This window comes from Peromyscus californicus, unplaced genomic scaffold (genome assembly GCF_007827085.1).
Source record: "Peromyscus californicus insignis strain IS unplaced genomic scaffold, ASM782708v3 Scaffold_23__1_contigs__length_62951481, whole genome shotgun sequence".
Classification (NCBI taxonomy): Eukaryota; Metazoa; Chordata; class Mammalia; order Rodentia; family Cricetidae; genus Peromyscus; species Peromyscus californicus.
The window spans coordinates 50,558,872-50,579,515 of NW_026294534.1; the positions used below are offsets into that span (position 1 = coordinate 50,558,872).

Here is a 20,644-nt window from a genome sequence, read left to right on the forward strand (position 1 = left end):
TTGTCAATGGAATTATAAGGTATTTTAAGAGGTGCACTGCTCAGGTTTATGAATGAGATAAGGTCAATATCAGAGGTCACATGGGTCAAAAACAAACATTTTGGTCATAAGCACGTTTTCAAACTCCTGTTTCAAATAGCTCTCAGAAAAGGGAGTATAATCACTTGAAAAGACTATGTTATCATAGTCTTGAGTAGTTTTTCAGTCACTTGAATAGCAATGATAATATAGTCTTGAAAAGAAATGACTATGATAATATAGTCTTGAAAAGAAATGACTATGATAATACGGTCTTGAAAAGAAGTGACTATGATAATATAGTCTTTTCAGGTTTTGTTAGGCATATTGAAATTCTTTACGTTAGTGAGAAATATGAACCAGACGGGAGGAGTGGGGCAGGATCACGGAGGGACTGTTACCGTTCTGACGTTCTTTTACTTCTCCCTGTCTTTCTATCCTGCCTCGGTTACAGACTCGGAAGCAGCTGTGCACCTGGTTTGAAGTGTTCCTCCGAACCTGAGGATAAGGGCTACAGAGACGGCTCAGTGGTTAAGAGTAACACGCTGCCCTTGCAGGGCGCCCATTTCGGGTGTCTCACAACCACTCGTAACTCCCATCTCCGGAGAATCCCATGCCTATTTTGGCTTCTGTGGACACTCGCACAGACATGCACAAACCCCCAAGCACACATAACGAAAAATAAAACCATTTTAAAACTAAGGACATGTTCCACAAAATGAGAGTATACAAATTATGAATAATGAAATACAGACTCCACCTCAAGAATGGGGAATAGGGCATAGCCAGGACGGCCGTGGAGCCGTGTGTTTGCTAAACCGTATTATTCCTAAAAGTCAAATTCTGATTTTTAAACTCTAGGTACAGCCTGAGATTGTGCCTTTTAAGCTAGGTCTCCGGGGGGGATGCCGCTGTTGCTGCCGGTGGTTCAGGGCTTAGCATAGCCAAGATGTAAAAAACTAATTGTATTAAGTATGAAGGAGAGAGAAACAAGAACAGAGAGAGAAAAGGAAAATGGGAAGATACAGGGAAAGAAATGGAGAGAGGAGAGAGAGAGAGAAAAGAAAAAAAAGATTGATTCTCGAAGACAATTGCGGAATTAATGATAGACAATAACAGTGCAATAGGGAATTGAGTGCAAAAAAACAGTTCTTTAAATGAACAGAAAAGAAGAAAAACGAAAAGGCTGAAGTCAGGCAGCATCATGCAGCCACCGGGCCAGCAGTATGCACCTGAGGACGAAGCTTGTACTTCATCAAGGACCCAAATTCGATAACCTCGGGTTCTCTGGAGCATCCCGCACAGGTACTGGGCAGTGGGCGGGGCCCTGGCGGCGTCTCTCGGACAGAACTGCGCTCAGGGGGCGGGGCAATCCTGCCGGGGGCGGGGCCTGTGCGCCCACCTCCCGCCGCAGGGGGCGGAGTCTGATCTCTAAAGGGGCGCCGCTGAGCGGCTGCTCGGATTGGCGGCTTTTGAACCCGGAAGCAGTCGTTGGCGCTCGGAAGTGGCGGGAACGCGGTCGGCAGCGCGCGGCGGCTGCGGGATGGTCGGCGGCGGCGGGAAGCGCAGGCCGGGCGGGGCGGGGCCGCAGGTAGGCGAGGCGGGATGCCGAGGTGTGGGCATGCCGGGGGCCGTGGCGGAGCTCGGGGCGGCGCTGGGCACGCCCGGAGGGCTGCTCGGACTGCTCGGACCCGAGGGCTGCTCTCCCGGGGAACGGCCGGGGCAGTCGGTCCTCCGCAGCTCCAGCCCAGCGACCATGCATGCATTCATTCACTCGTTCAGCCCCCTGATGGAAACTGAGCCCTGGAGAGCCCCGCGGAGTGCGGAGGAGCTGCCAAGGCGGCGGGGCACACGCGAGCGTACTTTTCACCCTCGACTTTTTGCTTGGGGTCAACGCTGGTGTGTAGAGAAAAGAAAAAAAAAAAAGTGCTGGCTGGATTAAGCCCTGGAGTTATTAAAGACGACTTTTGTTTGTTTGAGACAGGGTCTGTTTTGTAGCCCTGGCTGCCCTGGCACTCACTCTGTAGACCAGGCTGGCCTCGAACTCACAGAGATCCGCCTGCCTCTGCCTCCCGAGTGCTGGGATTAAAGGCGTGCGCCACCATGCCTGGCAAGACGACTTTTAAGGCAACTCAGGTCTGAAAATCTTTCTTGATGACAGAGAAGAAAAGTAAGAGATCCTTTGACATGGAACTGTAAGGGATGCGGAGGGTGCAAATGAGTGATTAAAGTGGCCAGTGTGGACTTTGACATGATTTCGTACGTCCCCTAAGCATTCAGTAGCTAACAAGAGGAAATTAAGCAGGAAAACTAAAGTTTAACAAAAATTGTTCTAGCGGAATTTTAACCTGCGGGAGGGGGAGGCTATTACTGTTCAGGCTTAACGGTCAGCGGACGATGCTTACAGGTATTTTTCACAATGGGTCGTGTTTTCTCGCAACACCAAGTTAAAAGTGTAGTCTGAAGAGAGCAGCTGCCCCAAATTCTACCTGTTAGGAATGTGAGGATTCTGAAGCCCACTGACTTGAAGCACAGCTGAGACATCTCTTTGAAGGGGCCGCCTTGGCAGGATAATCGGCTTAACTGGAAATAAGGTAGAGATGATCTAGTGGAGTGTCTGTCGCTGGCCATAATAGCCAGCATCAATTATCTGCTGTTGTATTTTGAAATAGAGCTATTCCTTATTTAAAAAAATAAATAACAGGTACTGCAGTATGCCTTTGGATGAGAGTACAGAGAGGTTAAGTAACTTGCCCCAGGTGACAGCTGGAAATTGTCAGGAGTCAGCTCAAAAGCCAGAGTGTTGGCACACACTTTTGATCCCAGCACTTGTCAGTGTCTTCCTCAGCTACATGGCAAGTTCCAGGCCAGCCTGGGCTACAGTAGACCCTGCCTTAAACAGGTCCGATGTGATAGCTCAGTGGATAATTGCACTAACCTCAAATCTGATGACCCGAATTCACTCCCAAAACTCATGTCAAGTTGGGGGAGGGAGAAAATGCAACCAAAATATATTGTGTGAAAAAAGATCGAACTAACAAGATAGATTTGAAAGTAAAACACTACCACAGCTCTGCATCTACCACTCTAGGTGCCTTATCCGTTCTGCCTAAACTCCTGCTGTCATTGTAACTGTCACCCTGAATTTCGCGTTTTCCCTCGCTGCCGTTTAGAGTTCTTTGTTTTCTGAAAAAGCTATTACGGTACATCTTGTCTTAGTCAGTGTTCCATTGCTGTGAAGAGACACCACGGCCATAGCAAGTCTCACACAAGAAAACCTTTAAGGGAGGCTGGCTTACAGTTTCAGAGCTTTGATCCATTATCATCACAGCTGGAAGCATGGCGGCGTGCAGGCAGACGTGGTGCTGGAGAAGTAGCTGAGAGCTCTACATCTGGATCCACAGGCAGCAGGGAGAGAGAGACTCTGGGCTTGGAGTGGGCTTTTTGAAACCCCAAAGCCCACCCCCAGGGACACACTTCCTCCAACAAGGCCACACCTAATCCTTTCAGATAGTTCCTGTCGAGCCATGTTGTCTGTTGTCTGACCACTTCCCTGTCATTGATTTAGTGTGCTGCACTGTTTGAAAGCTCTATAACTATCCATTCTCCTGTTGGCTGCCATCGTGAACAGTTCTTCCGTGCCATTTGATGTGTAAATACAGTATGTAGACTTTGATACTGATTAATAAACCTGGGCCTCTGAGAAAATGTACTTATCAGAAACACCTAGGTGAAAATTTTCAACTCTGGCATAATTGACCTATTGAGTGCAGGTCTCCTGCGCACTGGATCATGTTGAGCATGTCCCTAGCCTCTGCACCACTAGACGCCACTAGCTCACTGGGGTTAAATGAGCAGATACTCCTGTGTTCAGAACCTCAGGTCTGGGCTGAAAGGAGGAATGGGATGGAAATAACATACTCCAAAGGATCTAGAAAGGATCTAGGGTTCCAGAAAGAAAGATTGTACTTAGAGAACCAAGACGGGTACCCGGAACTAAGTGTGTTACCTTGGTAGAAATGAATGGGCTTTCGACTAACGTCCTTTAACCTAGCACAGTTACGCTGCACAGGTGCTGCAAGGTGCTAAGAATAGCAAGTCTTGGCGTTACAAACCTCTTCTTAAATAAGTGGTTTTAACTCAGAGTTTATTCTCATCTTATTAGCCATACCTCCCCTCTCTTTTTGTTTGTGGAGTGTTAAAAGGAAGGCCTCTGGTTTTAAATGGAAGGTTAGTAATGATTGTGGTAAATAGTCCAGAACTAACTCTGGTTGGACTTCCTGAGGAAACAATTTTCTTTTTTCTTTTATTAATGTTTTAGGTTAGAACACAAAGTAATTGGTTTTGTCCTGGCTTCTTCATAAATATGTGCCACTGTACCTTTTTTATTTGCTTGTTTTTTAAGATGGGTTCACTGTGTATTCTGTGTTGGTACTGCCCAGGCAATCTTCTTGAGTGCTAATTATGGAGTAATGGCATTCTGCCTTTCTGACAATTTTTAAAACTTTTCTTTTGTTTTTTTGTGTTTCTACTATCATGGAGAAGTGTATTTAAAGACATGCTGTGTGTGGGTATTTCTTGACCACCATGTAAACTATTTCCACTTTGTACAAAAGAATCCCTAGGATTTTACTCATAAATAACATTAGCATATGCCTTTGTTATTGGTTTTTTTTTTAACATATATTAAGATGGAGCTAGAAAGATGGATCAGCAGTTAAGAGTATGCACTGGTCTTACAGAAGACACAGGTTCAGTTCCTGACATAACTCCAGCTCCAGGGAATCCAGGGAATCCAATGCCTTCTTCTAGCCTATACAGGTAGCCACATAACCCAACACAGACATCCACACATGCACATAATTTACAGTAATAAAAGTAAATCTTTAGAACGAATGTATGTAGCTCATGGAAACTAACCAACAATAGGCAGTAATTGGTATGCAAGGAGAGTTGTTGAGGTTCCTTTTGGGGAACTAAAGTTCTGTCTGCAATTTTCAGTGTGACAAGACAGTTGAAGTGAAGAAAAGTAAATCCTGTGAAGCTGATGTCTCCAGTGAGCTCCGAAAAGAAGTAGAAAACCTGTATAAGCTTTCCCTGCCTGAGGATTTCTATCATTTTTGGAAGTTCTGTGAAGAACTTGATCCAGAAGAGCCAGCTGGTGAGTTCCTCCAGCATCTGTCTGCTTCGGTGCCTGGAAAGATGATAGGAAACTGGGAGAAAGACAAACAGCTCAGAGAGAAAGGGCATTGCAGCCAGCTATGGTGATGCATGCCTATTGCGGTCTCAGCAGTGAGGACACTGGCTTGAGATACTGCAAGTAGCAGGCTAGCCTGGGCTACACAGTGAAACCATATCAAAAAAGAGAAGACGAACATTCCCGGAGTTGTTTCTAATGAGAGGGATGTCATCAAAGAAACAATACTTAACGTTAGTCCTTTTCATGGATGGCTGACTTGAGAAGATAGCCCTGCAGGATCCTGGACAGGGTTATTTTGAGTCATGGTTTTAAAGGTTTCTGACCCCAGAGTTGGCTCCAGTGTTTTGGAGCCAGAATTATGTTATGCTAGAGGATGTGTGGGAAAGTGCTTGCCTCATGGCAGACAGGAAGCAGAGCATTAGCGAGCGGGAGTCCTAGGATAGGATGAACCCTTCAAGTCATTGACCTGCCTCCAGCTAGACCTCACCTCCTACTGGCCAGTCACTGCTCAGTAGTTTCACTAGCTGGGGACCATGCTTTCAGTACATGAGCCTCTTTGGTTTAATGTCATATCCAAACCATAATGCTGTAATATGCTATTGTCACCTATTGGCAAAGGCAGGCAGTTTCAGGACGTTTCTTCATGGAAGTGGAAAGGGAAATTAGCAGTTGCATGTATTGTCATTTCTTCTGCAGACTTGTCTTATGAATAAGTTTAATTATGGATAAGCATAATTCAAAGATACTGGAGCAGAGAGAGAAAGAGATGGCTTAAAGCTTGATTATACCTTTCCTAGGAAAGCTGCAGGCTCTGTGAAATTGTAAAACCTCTGCACAGACTTCATGGCATTGTGGTCTTCTTTTGACCATGTGGTCTGTGAAAGAGAGATGAGTCATTGAGGGTCATGGTTCACAGATTATCTGAAAGAACCTGGAGTGACAGCTGAAGAGGAGGAAAGGAAATGGTCTCTCGATCCTTCATCTATGTTGTCTCCTCCTTAATCTGTGTATTTGTGGTAACGGCAGATAGCAGTGAGGCAAGGTGGGTGTGTGGCTCTTATGCCTGAAAGAATGCACAGCAGCTTGGCTTGGGCAATGTAAGGGACAGGAATGTTTAAAATGCTGAGCTAGTTCAGTAGAACATTTAAGGGGAAATCCTAAATTTAGTGCCACATTTCTGTTAAATTGATTCTTCCAATTGAGTTAAAACATTTTTTATAGACTTTAAAAGCATTCTTTAAAACAACTTGCTTAAGAATTATTTCCGAATTAGGAGGCAGGGGTAGGTGGACCTCTGAGTTTGAGGCCAACCTGGTCTACATGGTGAGCTTCATAACAGCCAGGGCTACACAGAGAAACCTTGTCTCTAAAAAGAAGAAAGAAAGAAAAGAAAAATTCAAAGTGATGAAAGGCATTATTTCCTACTTACCTTAGAAAGTGTTGCCTGAGTAAACTTATTTTCCTTATAGATGCACTCGCCACAAGCCTTGGCCTTCGGTTAGTGGGTCCTTATGACATCCTTGCTGGGAAGCATAGAGTGAAGACCAAATCCACAGGCTTGAACTGTAATCTTCACTGGAGGTTTTACTATGACCCTCCTGAGTTCCAGACCATTATTATTGGAGATAATAAAACTCAGTACCACATGGGGTATTTCAGGTAAAGGATCTTCTCTCTCTACAATACAGCTCCTCTGCCATCAGTGAGTCTTCTAGATCTTCACTGGCATCCCCCAAGGAAAGACTACTTTTCCTCTTACTGGTGGCTCCATGGTCTGGCTGTTGTCCTGGCTACCTTCTACCTCTTTAGCCTGCCTAGGTTGGTAAACTCTTTACATCAAACTTCCCTGGTTTCTTTTCTCTTTCACTATGAAGTTTTGTACTTTTGGCATCAGAAGAGCTTCTCTGAAGCCCAAATAAGAAAACGTAAACCAGGTGTTTGACTTAAACCGTGGGCTTTCAGGGGCCAAAGGACTCAAAAGATGGCTCCTGCCATTTATTATCTTGACGACAGTATGCCAGTCAGTGGTGACTGTGGTCTTTCTATGACTCAGTTTCCTCTCTTGGAATAAAGGGGATAATAATAGCACATATTTGAAAGGAGTAATATGAGAATTAAGAGAATGCCCTCAGAGATGTAAAATGTTAGCCGGAGTACTGTGGTGTAAAGTTGAAGTAATAGAAGAACAGATGAGGTGTGGCTGGAGAGAAGTACTGTACAGAACACTTCGGAGCCTGGGGATGAGATCAGATGGATTTTGTTCTTGGCTTTGACACTACTTGGCTGCTAGAACCTTAGCCAAGAATCTTAACCTCTCTACTGGTTTCTTCAATTTTAAAATAAAAGGGTTGGCTATGAATAAGATTCTTCAATTCTTTATAATCTGTCCTGTTTCTGTTTGGCTTTTACTCCACTTTTTCTTCTCGGTTTTTTTTTTCTTAATAAACTTTAAAATGAAGGTGATCGTCAGTTGTTTCTAATAGTCTGTTAACAGACTGACTTTCCCATTTTTTTATATTTGAGGAAAAATAAGTACTAAGAACTTTATCATTATGTTCTGATATATAAGATTTTTCATAGACAGTCTGGAGATACTTGGAGCTTAAAACTAGTAAATTTATTCTGCTTTTTACAGGTACAAATTTGTCTGTAGACCTAATTTTCTGCTTGTTGGCATCATAAATTATGGGCAGCTAAATTTTTATTATCTTCTCTTAAAACAGGGATTCTCCTGATGAACTTCCTGTATATGTTGGTACAAATGAAGCAAAGAAAAACTGTATAATTAATCAAAATGGAGATAATGTGTTTGCTGCCATCAAGTAAGAAACTGTTTCCTTTCAATTCTCTTTTAATTTCTTCGTTTGCATGTCTACACCACATTCCAAAGTGGGGTTGTGGTGACTCCAGTGCTGCAGATTCTAGGGCTCGTTTCTATGACTTCTGAAGCTAGCCTTACACGTTTTGCTGCTTGTCACCAAACGTTTATGTAACTGCTTATTTAATGGACATAGTGCTTTATTCTGGGCTGAGCTCTGAACATGTGGCAGAGCGTGTTCTTAGCACGTCACTGTAGGGTTTTATCCGCTACATTGCAAAAGTGTATGAGTAGTGCTTAATCTTGATTTCATTCTGATTTTCCCTTGGAAATATCAGAGTGTTTTGTTTTTTTTAAAACTGGACATTACATTTAAACAATGCCATTAAGAGTTCATTATAAGAACTGACTGCAATGTAGTTCGTACTGAACAGTTTTTAAGAGTCAGGTAGGTATTTATGAAATTCTTGGAAGAGCTACTAGGACAAGCTGAACCTCCATGGATGGCAGTTGTGGGACTACTGTCTCATCAATGGCGTCTGCCTTTGCTATTATCAAGAAGCCGGAAAATGAACTGCTCTCTCAAGTAGCTCCAGGGCCGTATCATTGATCTACAGTTATGCCAGAAAAGTCACTGCCCATCCTCAGCCTCATGAAGCTAAGGATGAGGTCCTGAGATCTCCTCTAAAGCTGCTCCAGGCCTATCAGCTGTCTCTACAGCTTATACAAAGTGGGAATGCGGAAGCATGACCGCTACTTCCCATCCCCTCCACCTTTCAGACTTGAAAGAGTTGCTTTTGCTTGGAATAAACCAGGTCCCGTGTGACATCAGCTAAAAAAAAAGAAAAAAAAAATGGCATGGGAAATGTACCAATGTTTCATGTAGGACGGGGTCAGAATCCAGCTGAATGAACCAATTAGTACTGACCACATACATGATTTGAAGTCATTTGTTAGTAGGTGTGCAATTGATGTTGTAATTCTACAAGGTAATCTTTACACATGAAATAGTTGATAAAATAAAAGGCTTTATTCCTGTGACTTAACAGTATAATTTATTATTAAAGAATTCAAACCAAGTCCACCCAAAGTGACCACTATTCTATGCCGTGTACACACTGGTGTGCCTGAGGGACAGCCACATTTTGTTCTTTCTCATCTAAGATTTTCCAGTGTTATGTACAATTTGCTTGGCATTTATAATTGGTGTAGGTTTTTTTTCCCTTGAGGTTGGTTTATTTTTTTGGTTTTGAGTACTGGGGTCTGAACCCTGGGCCATCCTAGGCAAGTGCCTATCACTTGGGTATATCCTTGGCCCTGACACCATACTTCCAAACCTTTAAGATTTACCATTCAACTTAAGTTGGCAGTTGTTTACTGTTTCTTGTGCTGGCATGAAGTCCCACGAGGGCAGGGGCTGTGTCTTTTGCATGGTACTGTTCCCTAGTAGATGCTCCATACATCACCTTAAAAATACCATAGCATATAAATATATCTTTGTTTAAATTTCCAGTGCTGGGGACCAAACTCAGGGCATTAGGCTTGCTAGGCAAATGCTCTACCACAGAGCTAAATCTATAACTCCCCAAATATCTAATGTAATTTGTATTGGTCTTCTCAGTCTTAATAGTTTAAAAGAATCCAAGTTCTAGGATTTCTGTCTGTTGTGTAAGACTCAATAGCTAAAGAATTGGACTTAAGGAAGTAGAGTCAATAAAGGTTAAGCAAAGGCTTAAATGACTGTCAGGGTCTGAGAACTTTTCTGATACAACTGGTAAAACCTTTGTGGAAATCAGTTCTGAACACCCATCCATATTCCAAGGTTTCTCAGCTGGTAGTTAACACCTACAGGTACTGTGCTAAGTACACATTAATGTCATTGAATTGGCTATTTCTAGCTATAAAAAGGAATTTGATGTCTATAAACCTGTGTTTATTATAAATTGTTTATAAAAACAAATTATAGAAATAACACATGTAGCAATAAGGAAGATAAGGTAAATATAAAACATCTGCATATTTTAAATGCCATGACTTTGATTTGTTGTGGATAGAGCAAATAATAGAACACAATGATTCTTTTTTTTTTTTTTTTTTTGTCTAATGCATGTTGAAAATAATCTATACTTATAAACAGCAGGAGTGATGTTTTATCTTTCTTTTCTTCGTAAAACTAAGTGCTACAATAATTTTGACCCAATGGCCCTATGGTCCCTGCCCTAAGGTCAGAAGTATTTGTAGTAATACAGTGGTTTTCTGTTTTGTTTGTGGACTGTGACACAAAGGTGGTGGTGGGTGATACTGTGGCACCTCTGTAAGAACCAGCGCATTTGGCCGGGCGGTGGTGGCGCACGCCTTTAATCCCAGCACTTGGGAGGCAAAGCCAGGCGGATCTCTGTGAGTTCGAGGCCAGCCTGGGCTACCAAGTGAGTTCCAGGAAAGGCGCAAAGCTACACAGAGAAACCCTGTCTCGAAAAACCAAAAAAAAAAAAAAAAAAAGAACCAGCGCATTGACACTTGCTGTGTTAGCAGTACTGCATTGTTCATCGTTGAGTGTCTGCAGGCATGTTTAAGAGCATCAGTGATGCACATCTCTGGGCATTACACATTAGGTTGTGTAATGCCAGCATATGTGCATAATGAAATGGGGAACAGGTAGGAAATACTTCTGCACATTGAATTAATGTGATTTGTGATTTAAACCTACTTTTGCTGGGAGGGAGTGACTGACAGACTTTTATTTGGCACAAGTTCTTGCAGAGCAGACATTTTCTCAAACCAAAGAAATGACCAGTTATATTTGGTGTCATTATTAAAATTCAAAGTTTTTATAAAAAATAAGATAGGAAATACAGTCAACACTATGCTGAACTTGACAGCTTTTCACAAAACTTCCTAATAGTCATGAATGTGTTGTTTTCGTGTTACATAATAGAATGAACTTGGTGTAATGAGAAGTTCTAACATTTAGATTTATATAACTTAGTGAGCCCCATTCAGAATGCTGTAAAACATGCACAGGTAAAGCTTTGTCCAGACCTGCAGGCATTCCAGTGGGTCTAACAAAATGTTGATGATCACTGTTTCCATTCGCACGTTGCACATCTTTAAACATCATGAAGCAGCCTTGAAGCTGATCGTAGCTTTGACTGGTATAGAGATGATCCTAACAGCTTGATGGCTGAAGGGTCTTGGTGACTGCACAGTGCCTTACTTGGAATAATGGACAGAAGTGCTTTAGTGAAGGAACGGTGTACGTGTGGCTGTGTCTGAGTAAGACACAGAGTACTTGAAGGCCTCCCAGCCTCCACGAGAGAGCTTGAGGGTAGGATTCATTCACATTGTGACAGACTAGATCTAGTTGTTAATGTGCTCTCTTCATATACAGTCCGTGGTGATAAACACCTGTGCTGCAGTGAGGAGGTGCTGGGTTTTATGGTGTGGGTCTCCATGGCATATAATCTGACCGTACTATCCTTTGTACCTCAGTTCCCTGATATGTAAAGGGGAGTGAAAAATGACATGGTCTAAATGACTTCTGCAAATCCCTAATGTAGGTAGCAAATAGAAGTCAGTTTGTTCCAGTTTTAAAAATAATAAAAATCCTTTTTGTGGACAGCACCATTTGTGTTTTCCTCTTTAGCCAGCCCTCTCCAAGGCAATATGCCTTTGTGGGGGAAGTGGGGAGTTCAAGACAGGATTTCTCTGTGTAGCTGTTGCTGTCCTAGAACTCGATCTATAGTCCAGGCTGGCCTCGAACTCACAGAGAGCCTACTGCCTCTGCCTCCCGAGTGCTCGGATAAAAGGTGTGAGCCACCACCTAGCTCTGTATGCGGTATCTTAATTTCCAGCAGTATGACTTAAAGCGCAGCCCTGGCTTTTTGATTATGTTTTCCTTCCAATGTTTACAGTGAAGATACATAATGCAGACATGTAACATGAGTCCTGCCTACTCCTTGTTTGATGCAACCTATGAGGGCTTTGGAGAGACGCATTGCATGGGACTTGACATTTTTATCACAGCTCCTCGACTTCTGGGTATTAAATAGAGGCCATCAATGTAACTAGGACCTTTGCTTCTTTTTCAGATTATTTTTGATGAAAAAACTTAAAGAAGTAACAGATAGAAAGAAAACTAGCATTTTGAAAAACATAGATGAAAAACTCACAGAAGCAGCCAGAGAACTAGGATACTCGCTGGAACAGAGAACCTCGAAGATGAGACAGAGAGATAAGAAGGTAGTGTGCCACCTGTCAGCTGACTGTCGTGCTCTGCTCTTGGCTCCTCCCCATCTGCACTGTTTGCTTTTCTCCAGCCCTAGCCTAAAGAGAGCTGCGTGCTATCCTCCAGGGGCTCTTGGACGGTGCTGGAGCCGGGGGCAGGTCAGCCTGCAGGTTGGCATGCAGGCTGACTCCTATAACTGGAGGACATTCTTGTGGTTATATAAATCATGCGAGTCTTTTTTTTTTTTTTTAATGTACACTGCTCTCTTGTCTACATGTATGTCTGTGTGAGGGTGTTGGATCTCCTGTAACTGGAGTTACAGACAATTGTAAGCTGCCATGTGATTCCTGAGAATTGTACCTGGGTCCTCTAGAAGAGCAGCCAGTGCTTTTAACTGCTAAGCCATCTTTTAATCTTGTTTCAGCCATTGTGTAAAAGTAACTAAAAGCAGCTTTGTGCTTAATATTAAGCTTCATTTTTTGGATGGCTGAGGTCTTGTTTTAGTGCAAGGTATGTTAGGGGTGTAGTTCTATACTTAGTGACCTAAAACCTCAAAGGCAGCCTGCTTTTTAGAGACAGTATGGGAGCCAGGCAGTGAGGGCACACACCTTTAATCCAGCACTCAGGAGGCAGAGGCAGGGGGATCTCTGTGAGTTCCAGACCAGCCTGATCTACAGAGTGAGTTTCAGGACAGGCAGGGCTGTGTCACAGAGAAACCTTGTCTCAATAATCAACAAACAAAAAAAAAAAACCTCCATAAACCAAAAAAAAAACAGTATGGGTTAAGATTTGTTAATTTTCTCCTGATCCTCCTTGACCCTATCAGCATTTACTAGTGCCTGCAGCGTGAGAAAGTGTTTTATAAAGAAGCAAATAATTCTCAGGTTTTGGGTTTTTGGATTTTCAATGATAAATCTCTAAGTCAACAGATATGTAAAAGAATTCTGCTTTTTTTGTGGGCATTCCTCATAAGCACTGGGGGCGTGAGGCCCAGCATTGTCCTCTGGCCTTCCACGTTGTCTTCTGTCTTGTCTGAACATGCTAAGCCAAATAGCATCCTTGTTATATCTGGATGAGCTGGTGCTGTGCAGAACCCCAGGTGAACTTAGTTATTGAGGGCCCTGCCTCACTCCCTGATCTTGATTCAGCAGCAGGCTGAAACGCTCGCTGCCACTGAACTGCTGTTTTAGTGACTTTCTTGAGTCCTAAAGAACAGAAATAGTTTCTAAAGATGTGTATTTTGAGAGTAATTAGTGACATTGAACATTTTGCATTTTCTTTTACCTGCTTCTCAAGGGAAATTTCTCACTAGAAGAAAGGGAAATGAGCCTGGCCTTGCTGTCATGCGTTCTAAAGATCAGCAAGTTCTTTGTTTTTCTGTTAACAGCTAGAATTTAGTTCAGAGAGTTCATTAATGCCTTCCTACATCTATAAATATGGTTGAAACTTAAATTTCATGTTGTGTTTATTTTGACTCCTCCCAAGTTTATATTATTTGTTTTTTCATTAAAAGCTAATAATATAAATACAAGGAAAATCATTTACAAGAAAATTATGATTTTCTCTTTCTGTGTTGATGGTTACTTTTAATTTATGTAAAATTTTTAATGTTACTGTGAGATCTTTATTTAATTCATAGTTTCCGATTCCTGAAAAATTCAGTTCCAATAGTCTGTTGGTGACTTTGTCCTTGCATATTAGCATAGAATCTGCATTTTAGCATGATCGAGCATTATACAGCATTATATAGTCCAGCAGTGTTTTCATGAAGATAACACCTTGTAGGACTTGGAATGCAAAGACTATGTGAGTCACTATATTTGCCTGCAAGAAATCTGTATAGGGTTGGAAGAAAGTCTGCTTTTCTTGTATTTTAGTTTTTGTTTTCGCATTTAAGACTGAACTGCAACTGTAAGTTGATCCAGTGTAAAGATTAAGATATAAGGCTATCATTTATTTTCTCCCACTCATGATCAGTGTCTGAGAAATTCTTTTGAACACTCTGCCCTTGAGGGTCGCTTAGGCAGACGATGAAAGAAGTCGAGAGAGGGCGAGTGTGAGAGAAGGAGCCTTCACCATGCCTGGGGCTCAGGGAAGACTTCAAATGTAGACGGCATTTGGGAACTTTATTTCTCTTCTGTCGTGGACGCTTTCCCTAGACTACCTAAACAAGTGGAATACTGAAGATACTTTACTAGAAAAGACCAAGGCCAAGTACATTGGTGTATATTTGTAACCTCAGCACTCAGGAGGCTGAGGCAGGAGGATCAAGAATTCAAGCCAGGGGCCTGGAGAAATGGCTCAGCAGTTGAGAACACTGGCTGCTCTTCCACAGGACCAGGGTTTCATGCCCAGGACCCACATGGAGGTTCACTACCATCTGTAACTAGGTCTAGCGGATCTGATCCCTTTTCTGGTCTCTCCAGGCAAACATGCAAGACACCCACACACATAAAATGAAAAAGTTAAAACAAAAAAAAGTGGGAGGACTAAAGAAAAAGATCTAAAAATAACGCGAAGAGTATGACTAAGCGAATGTTAACCAGGAGGTTTAGGAGGGTGGCTCCTCTAGTTGGGCCTGTCTTCATCCTGGAAGATGAGTGATTAAAAGTAAACTAACCACACGATTTGTCATAAAGACACCGTCAACTACAACTACCCTGTTTTGTAGTGTATTTTTGAGCCTAACTTTTTCAGGTCAAAAATAGGACTCAATTGGCAGTATTAACAAGAAGAGTCTGTTTTTCTACAAACTCACCATTTCATCTTCCTTTCCTTCCCAGTGTCCCGATGCTGTCTGTCTGGAGAAGGCTGCTATTCTGACTGCCTGCTAGAACAGTACTGGTGGTTTTCTGACATATAAAGACAAACTTGTAAATGACTGGCATGACTAATTATTTATTTTATTTTATATTTACTTCAAATGCTTGATTTCTGATTTTTAAGAATGTATTCTCCCCAGGTCCAGATTTACCGAGATAATGTCCCTGAATGCCCTGTTGTGAAAATACCCAGGGTTTATGTGTCTGTTGAGGTAGTTCTTTTGGATCCGCTTTCCTGGTCTCATTTTGTGTTTTTTCTTTTCTTGATACAGGTTGTGACAAAGACCTTTCATGGTGCAGGCTTGGTTGTTCCCGTAGATAAAAATGATGTTGGCTATAGAGAGCTCCCTGAAACAGACGGTAATGTGTTTCATGTGTAACTGTGTATGTGTGTTTGGACAGGTGGTGAAAGCTTTCCTCGAATTGGGAAGTAGGTAGTTAAGAGCAAACTCAGGTTTCAGGTAGATGAATTAAAACTGCATTCATAGCTTGACCCTGAACAGACTATTTAGTGTTACTAAACCTTGTCCTTTTCACTGGCAAATTAAGTAGTGATGTTCATTTTTATAGTAGTCTTTGGAATATGAAAGGATATAAAGTACTTAGTATGATGTCACATAATGCTGGATACAAGGTAATTTACTTTTAAAATTTAAGGGATTTTAAACCCATTGTTTAGGTAATTTTTTTTCTAACTTGAACATAGTAATAACTTTGACATAGTAATAATTGAAGTGTTTGGTCACGGTCACAAAGCACTATATGAACATTTCAGTTTTCATATACCTAAGATACTACTTCATATAGTCATACAGAACTACTTAGATGATTTCACAAAATCTAGTCATTACTCTGGTGAGAATCATTTAACCATTGTTCTCTTTACTGTGAGCACCCCATTGGCATTCTTCATCTTCCTGTTTCTATGAAGAATCCAAATTAGTGCCTCCTCAAGGAAGAAGCAAGTACTCCTGCCTCCTACACATGGCCACTTGTTCCTCAGAACTGTAAATGAGTCTTAGTAATCACCAGTCTTTAAGTGACAGTTCTCAGAGTTTTACTGTGCTGGATCCAGCCAGTAAGTTGGGATGTGTTGTGTGACAATTTCTACTTAGTCATATTTGCTATAGTTTCACTCTCCCTCTAGGAATTCAGAGGATGACTGACTGAAGTGTCTAATAAGTGGCTCCTGAACACTTCACATGTGGCTAGTACCACTGACAAATGGCATAATTTAAATTTAAAATTTTGTTTAAAATTAAAACAAAAATTTTGTTTAAATGTAGAAGTTGAATCAGTATTAAACATTTTTATATTGATTTTATGTTGAAGTAGTCCTGTATTAGAAGTATTGGGTTAAATATCCTTAGTTTCATCTATTTTTAGTTTGGGTATAGGGGTGTGTGTGTGTGTGTGTGTGTGTGTGTGTGTGTTTATGTGTATGAGAGGGGGAAAGAAAAAGGGAGATGGGGGAGGGAGTGGGGAGAGAGAAGGGGAGACTCAACACATGTCCTAGGGTGTATATGGAGTCATAGGACAACTCTTGGGAGTTGGTTCTCAAGCCCCGTCATGGGCTCTGGTAATCAACGCAGGTGGCCAGGCCTGTGTACAAGCATCTGTAACCCACTGAGCCCTATCACCAGCCCTTTCTTTTTAAATGTGATTACTATAAAAATGAGAATTATATATTCAGTCATCCTAAATTTCTCTTTCACACTGGTCCCTGTTCCTGAAGCCGGGATTAATCAGTCTCTGTGGGAAGTTCTGGCTCCCTTGTCCAGTCTTCTGCTTGAATCACAAGTAATAATATGATTGACATTCTGAATTGCAGCTTGTCAGATTACTAAGATGGCATCAGTTGAGTAGTAGTAGACATAGAAGTAGTAGTAGACACTGGTAGAAGACATAAGGAAAATCAGTCATTAAAGATGGTTGTGATTTTGTACATGGTAGCTTTACATCCTTGATTTCTTTCAGCTGACCTTAAAAGAATTTGCAAGGCAATTGTTGAGGCTGCGAGTGATGAGGAGAGACTAAAAGCATTTGCTCCCATTCAGGAAATGATGACTTTTGTGCAGTTTGCTAACGATGAATGTGATTATGGCATGGGACTGGAATTAGGAATGGACCTCTTTTGCTATGGCTCTCATGTGAGTAAAAACGCTGCCTTTCCCCATTATCCGTGTATACCCATTCAAGTTTGCACTCACATTCTCAAGTTCAAATGCTGGGAAGATATGGCTCCAGCTTGTATTTCAAAGTCAACTTTTGAAGAAATTTTTAAAAGTTCTAAAACTGTTTGAAATCTTGTATTCTGGGAAAGATGATAAGCAAAATTTAAGTTCACATTAAACTTAGCTTATGTATCAATATTCCAGGGTGTACCATTCTTTTTGGTGTGTATATCATGCATGGTGGATATGTATGTAGGGATGTACACACACCGTTCCTTTGGTTCTGCTTCTCTTTAGGGGTGGTTATCTACTACTGTGTCTTTCAGTACTATTTTCAAATATTTTAATTAAAAATTGGAGCTAGAAGTCTATCATTATTTGTTCCTTAAGAAAATTAGCCATATCAGTGCTACTTTAACTGTAGGTGTCTCAGAGTCGAAGACCCATAAGGCTTAGTTATGGTTTTAAATCATCCCCAGCTGTGTAAGGCTGGGCAGTTTTCTTAGTCCTTTATCTCTTTTCCTACCTGTAAACTTGTCTTCTCATGTGCCCTGCACATTTCTCACTGTATCTTTGCTAAGTCATTGGCAGAGCATCTTCTCCAGGCTCATAAAGTCTCGTTCCAGTGTCTTAAATCCATTATCCACAAACTGCAAATACTTGGGGGCCACCTGAAGCTGTTAAGAATGCAGATTGTTTCAGTTGGTCAGAGATGAGGCCCTTATGGCACTGACATTCCCATGTGACAGGAATGCCACCACTTCACAGACCATGCTGAAGAGCAAGACTAAGCCAGCAGCTCTCGAACTGCAGTGTGCATCAGTCATGGAGGGCTCATTCACATATTAGTGCTTCCTGAAAAATTGATGCTACTGGTTGAGAACCCTGCTGGAAAAGCACAGGCCTTTCCCTGCCTATATGGTTGTTTGTTATCAGTAAAAAGTATCCAAAGTGTTCAACAGGCAGAATGATGCAGTTGTCACAAAAGCCCTAACCATAAATACCATTAAGATGTGAAGTAGGTAAAAGCAAACTTGATGGTTTTGAGAATCACACAAGGTACAGGGTAAGTGCTTCAATAAATGCTTCCTATTTATCAACAAAAGAACGTAATGTCGCTGGGTTTCCCACTAGTGTATGTGTAAGAGCAATACTGTAAAATCATTCAGCAAGCCGAAGACTGAACTCTTAGCAGGGAAGAAATGTTTACATGATAGAGATGAGTCTGTGAATGAAGAGGAGGGACTGGAGAGATGGATCAGTCTCGCCCACTGTTCTTCCAGAGGACCTGGGTTCAATTACCAGCATCTACCTGCCACTTCACAACTGCCTGCAATTCCAGTTTCAGGGGATTTGTATACATATAGGCAAAACACATACACATAAAATCATTTTTAAAAAATAATAATGGAGAGTGATTCAAATCCTACATTTGGCATATCTATTATAGGGTCTATAAAAGAAAAAAGTAAAGTTTCATATCTTAACTAGCATTTGATGGCAGTTTGGGACAAAAACGTTAATAAAACTTAATGGGCCATGAGAAAATTAAATTTGTAATGATCCTTAATTCCCTTCAAGATATACTTTGTTGTGGGGAGGGGGGAGACGACACGGACAGTTGCCTTTGAACAGACTATCAGGTGCATGTCCCATGTCCACGGTTGACTGACATGATTTTGGAAGTGGGCTTTGTTGCACAAGTGCTTTTCAATATAGTCAGCTATACTTGCCATTTTCTCTGCTTGATGTTTTGTTTTTGCTTTTCAGTATTTTCACAAAGTTGCTGGCCAGCTTTTACCTCTTGCATATAATCTGTTGAAGAGGGATCTGTTTGCAAAAATTATTGAAGATCATCTAGCAAGCAGAAGTACCGAGAACATAGATCAGCTTGCGGGATGAGTGAGTTGCTCTGTTGGTGAAGTGTTTTAAAGTGGGACCATCAGATGGGGCTTTGTTTTTAACAAACAGAAATAAATAATGGAAACATTTATTAAAACTTTCATAATCCAGCTCTTCCGATGTTTTTCTTTCACATGCTAATAAATGGCACTCCTCTTAAGTTTCTAGAAATTCTTTAGTTTCTAAGGTATTTGAGTGCTATCCCCGGTATTAACATGTTTATAAAACAGTGCTTATCCAAATTCAAATAAGCATCTATTAACTAGAAATCCCAGACTAATTTAAACTAAAAAGACTCTGCCTTTAGTGATGTGACAGTCTCAAAAATATAGCTTATAAGACTTTATATGCCCTGGGACCAATATGAATCCCAACAAGATTCATCAAGAACAAATGGAATGGGAGAGCCAGCTTGTCATCCATGTCACACACACAAGCCTAACATGGAATTATGTCTCCAGAAACCATGCCAGCCCATGAGAGCCAAGATAGGAACTGAACAAGATGTGACCATTAACTGCATTATAGTTTGGATGTTTGTGGATACAGTAATGAAGGCAATGAGATAACTGATCTTTCAGCTACTAAACACTTTTCATTCTATTACAGAATACCAAACCTTCCTATACGTTTTCCTTCACTAAAGGCATAGTCCATTTGAATTCAATACTAAGTATGTTTACCTAGGACCTGACTGGAACACATTTTAAGTGCCTAAGCACACTCATGAATTGCCATAACCCAATCAGGATTGTTAGCCAACTTAAATCCATTTTCTTCTTGGGGCCCAGTAATGGAATTTCTATGTTAACCTTTTAAGTATGTCCAAGGAAATGGAATGCTATGAAAGTGGGAGATACTTTATAATGACCCAAAATCCTCACATTAACTCAAAATTGACCTTACTGTCTTAACAGCATTGTCTCTAAACTACACTGCCATAATTCTATTATTGATCCAATGTACAGACCTCAGTTCCCTGTTTTCTAGACTAGGGCTTGACAAACGTGGAGCTGGTCAGTACCAACACTGAAACCTCATCACAATCCCAAGCATCCTACCACCTAAATACTACCCCCAACTTTCCATCTTTCTTCCTCTAGTACCCCATTTTTTTTTCAATCTGACTGTAAGCTTCACCCAGCCTTTAGGTTCAGTTCCCATCATCATGCATCCATCCTCAACCCTGTTGTATTTATGTTAGTACCCTAAACAGTCTACATTTCACCTGAATTCTACCAAGTAGCTAGAGGAAAAAAATGCTGTCATACTGATATGATTTATTTTAACCTCAGATGGCCATTTTGGATGCCCATGGGTCCTAGTCCTTTCTTATCTAGTATCTCCATCCTCAGTTAACGTCACAGAAAAAGAGGCAATCAAAACAACGGACTCAAAGCACAGGATACTTTGCCTTTCACATTTATGTCATACTTAGTCTCCAAGCCTACCAAGACCCCACCCACCCACACACACACACTTAGG

At 41.5% G+C, this 20,644-nt stretch overlaps 1 protein-coding gene across 2 annotated transcripts; it reads left to right on the forward strand.

Annotated features, from left to right (window-relative positions):
- The first annotated feature begins 1,485 nt into the window (after window positions 1-1,485).
- Window positions 1,486-19,269, forward strand: LOC128119141 (histone PARylation factor 1). Of its 2 annotated transcripts, none has more exons than XM_052752336.1 (8): window positions 1,486-1,609; window positions 5,020-5,179; window positions 6,688-6,877; window positions 7,942-8,040; window positions 12,125-12,275; window positions 15,356-15,443; window positions 17,061-17,233; window positions 19,028-19,269. In XM_052752336.1, the coding sequence occupies exons 1-8, from the start codon at window positions 1,562-1,564 to the stop codon at window positions 19,157-19,159; spliced, it is 1,041 nt and encodes a 346-aa protein (XP_052608296.1). In that variant the 5' UTR covers window positions 1,486-1,561; the 3' UTR covers window positions 19,160-19,269. The 2 variants fall into 2 exon arrangements, with proteins under 2 accessions (XP_052608296.1, XP_052608297.1); XM_052752337.1 differs by lacking the exon at window positions 6,688-6,877 and adding an exon at window positions 6,907-7,036.
- The last annotated feature ends 1,375 nt before the right edge of the window (window positions 19,270-20,644 follow it).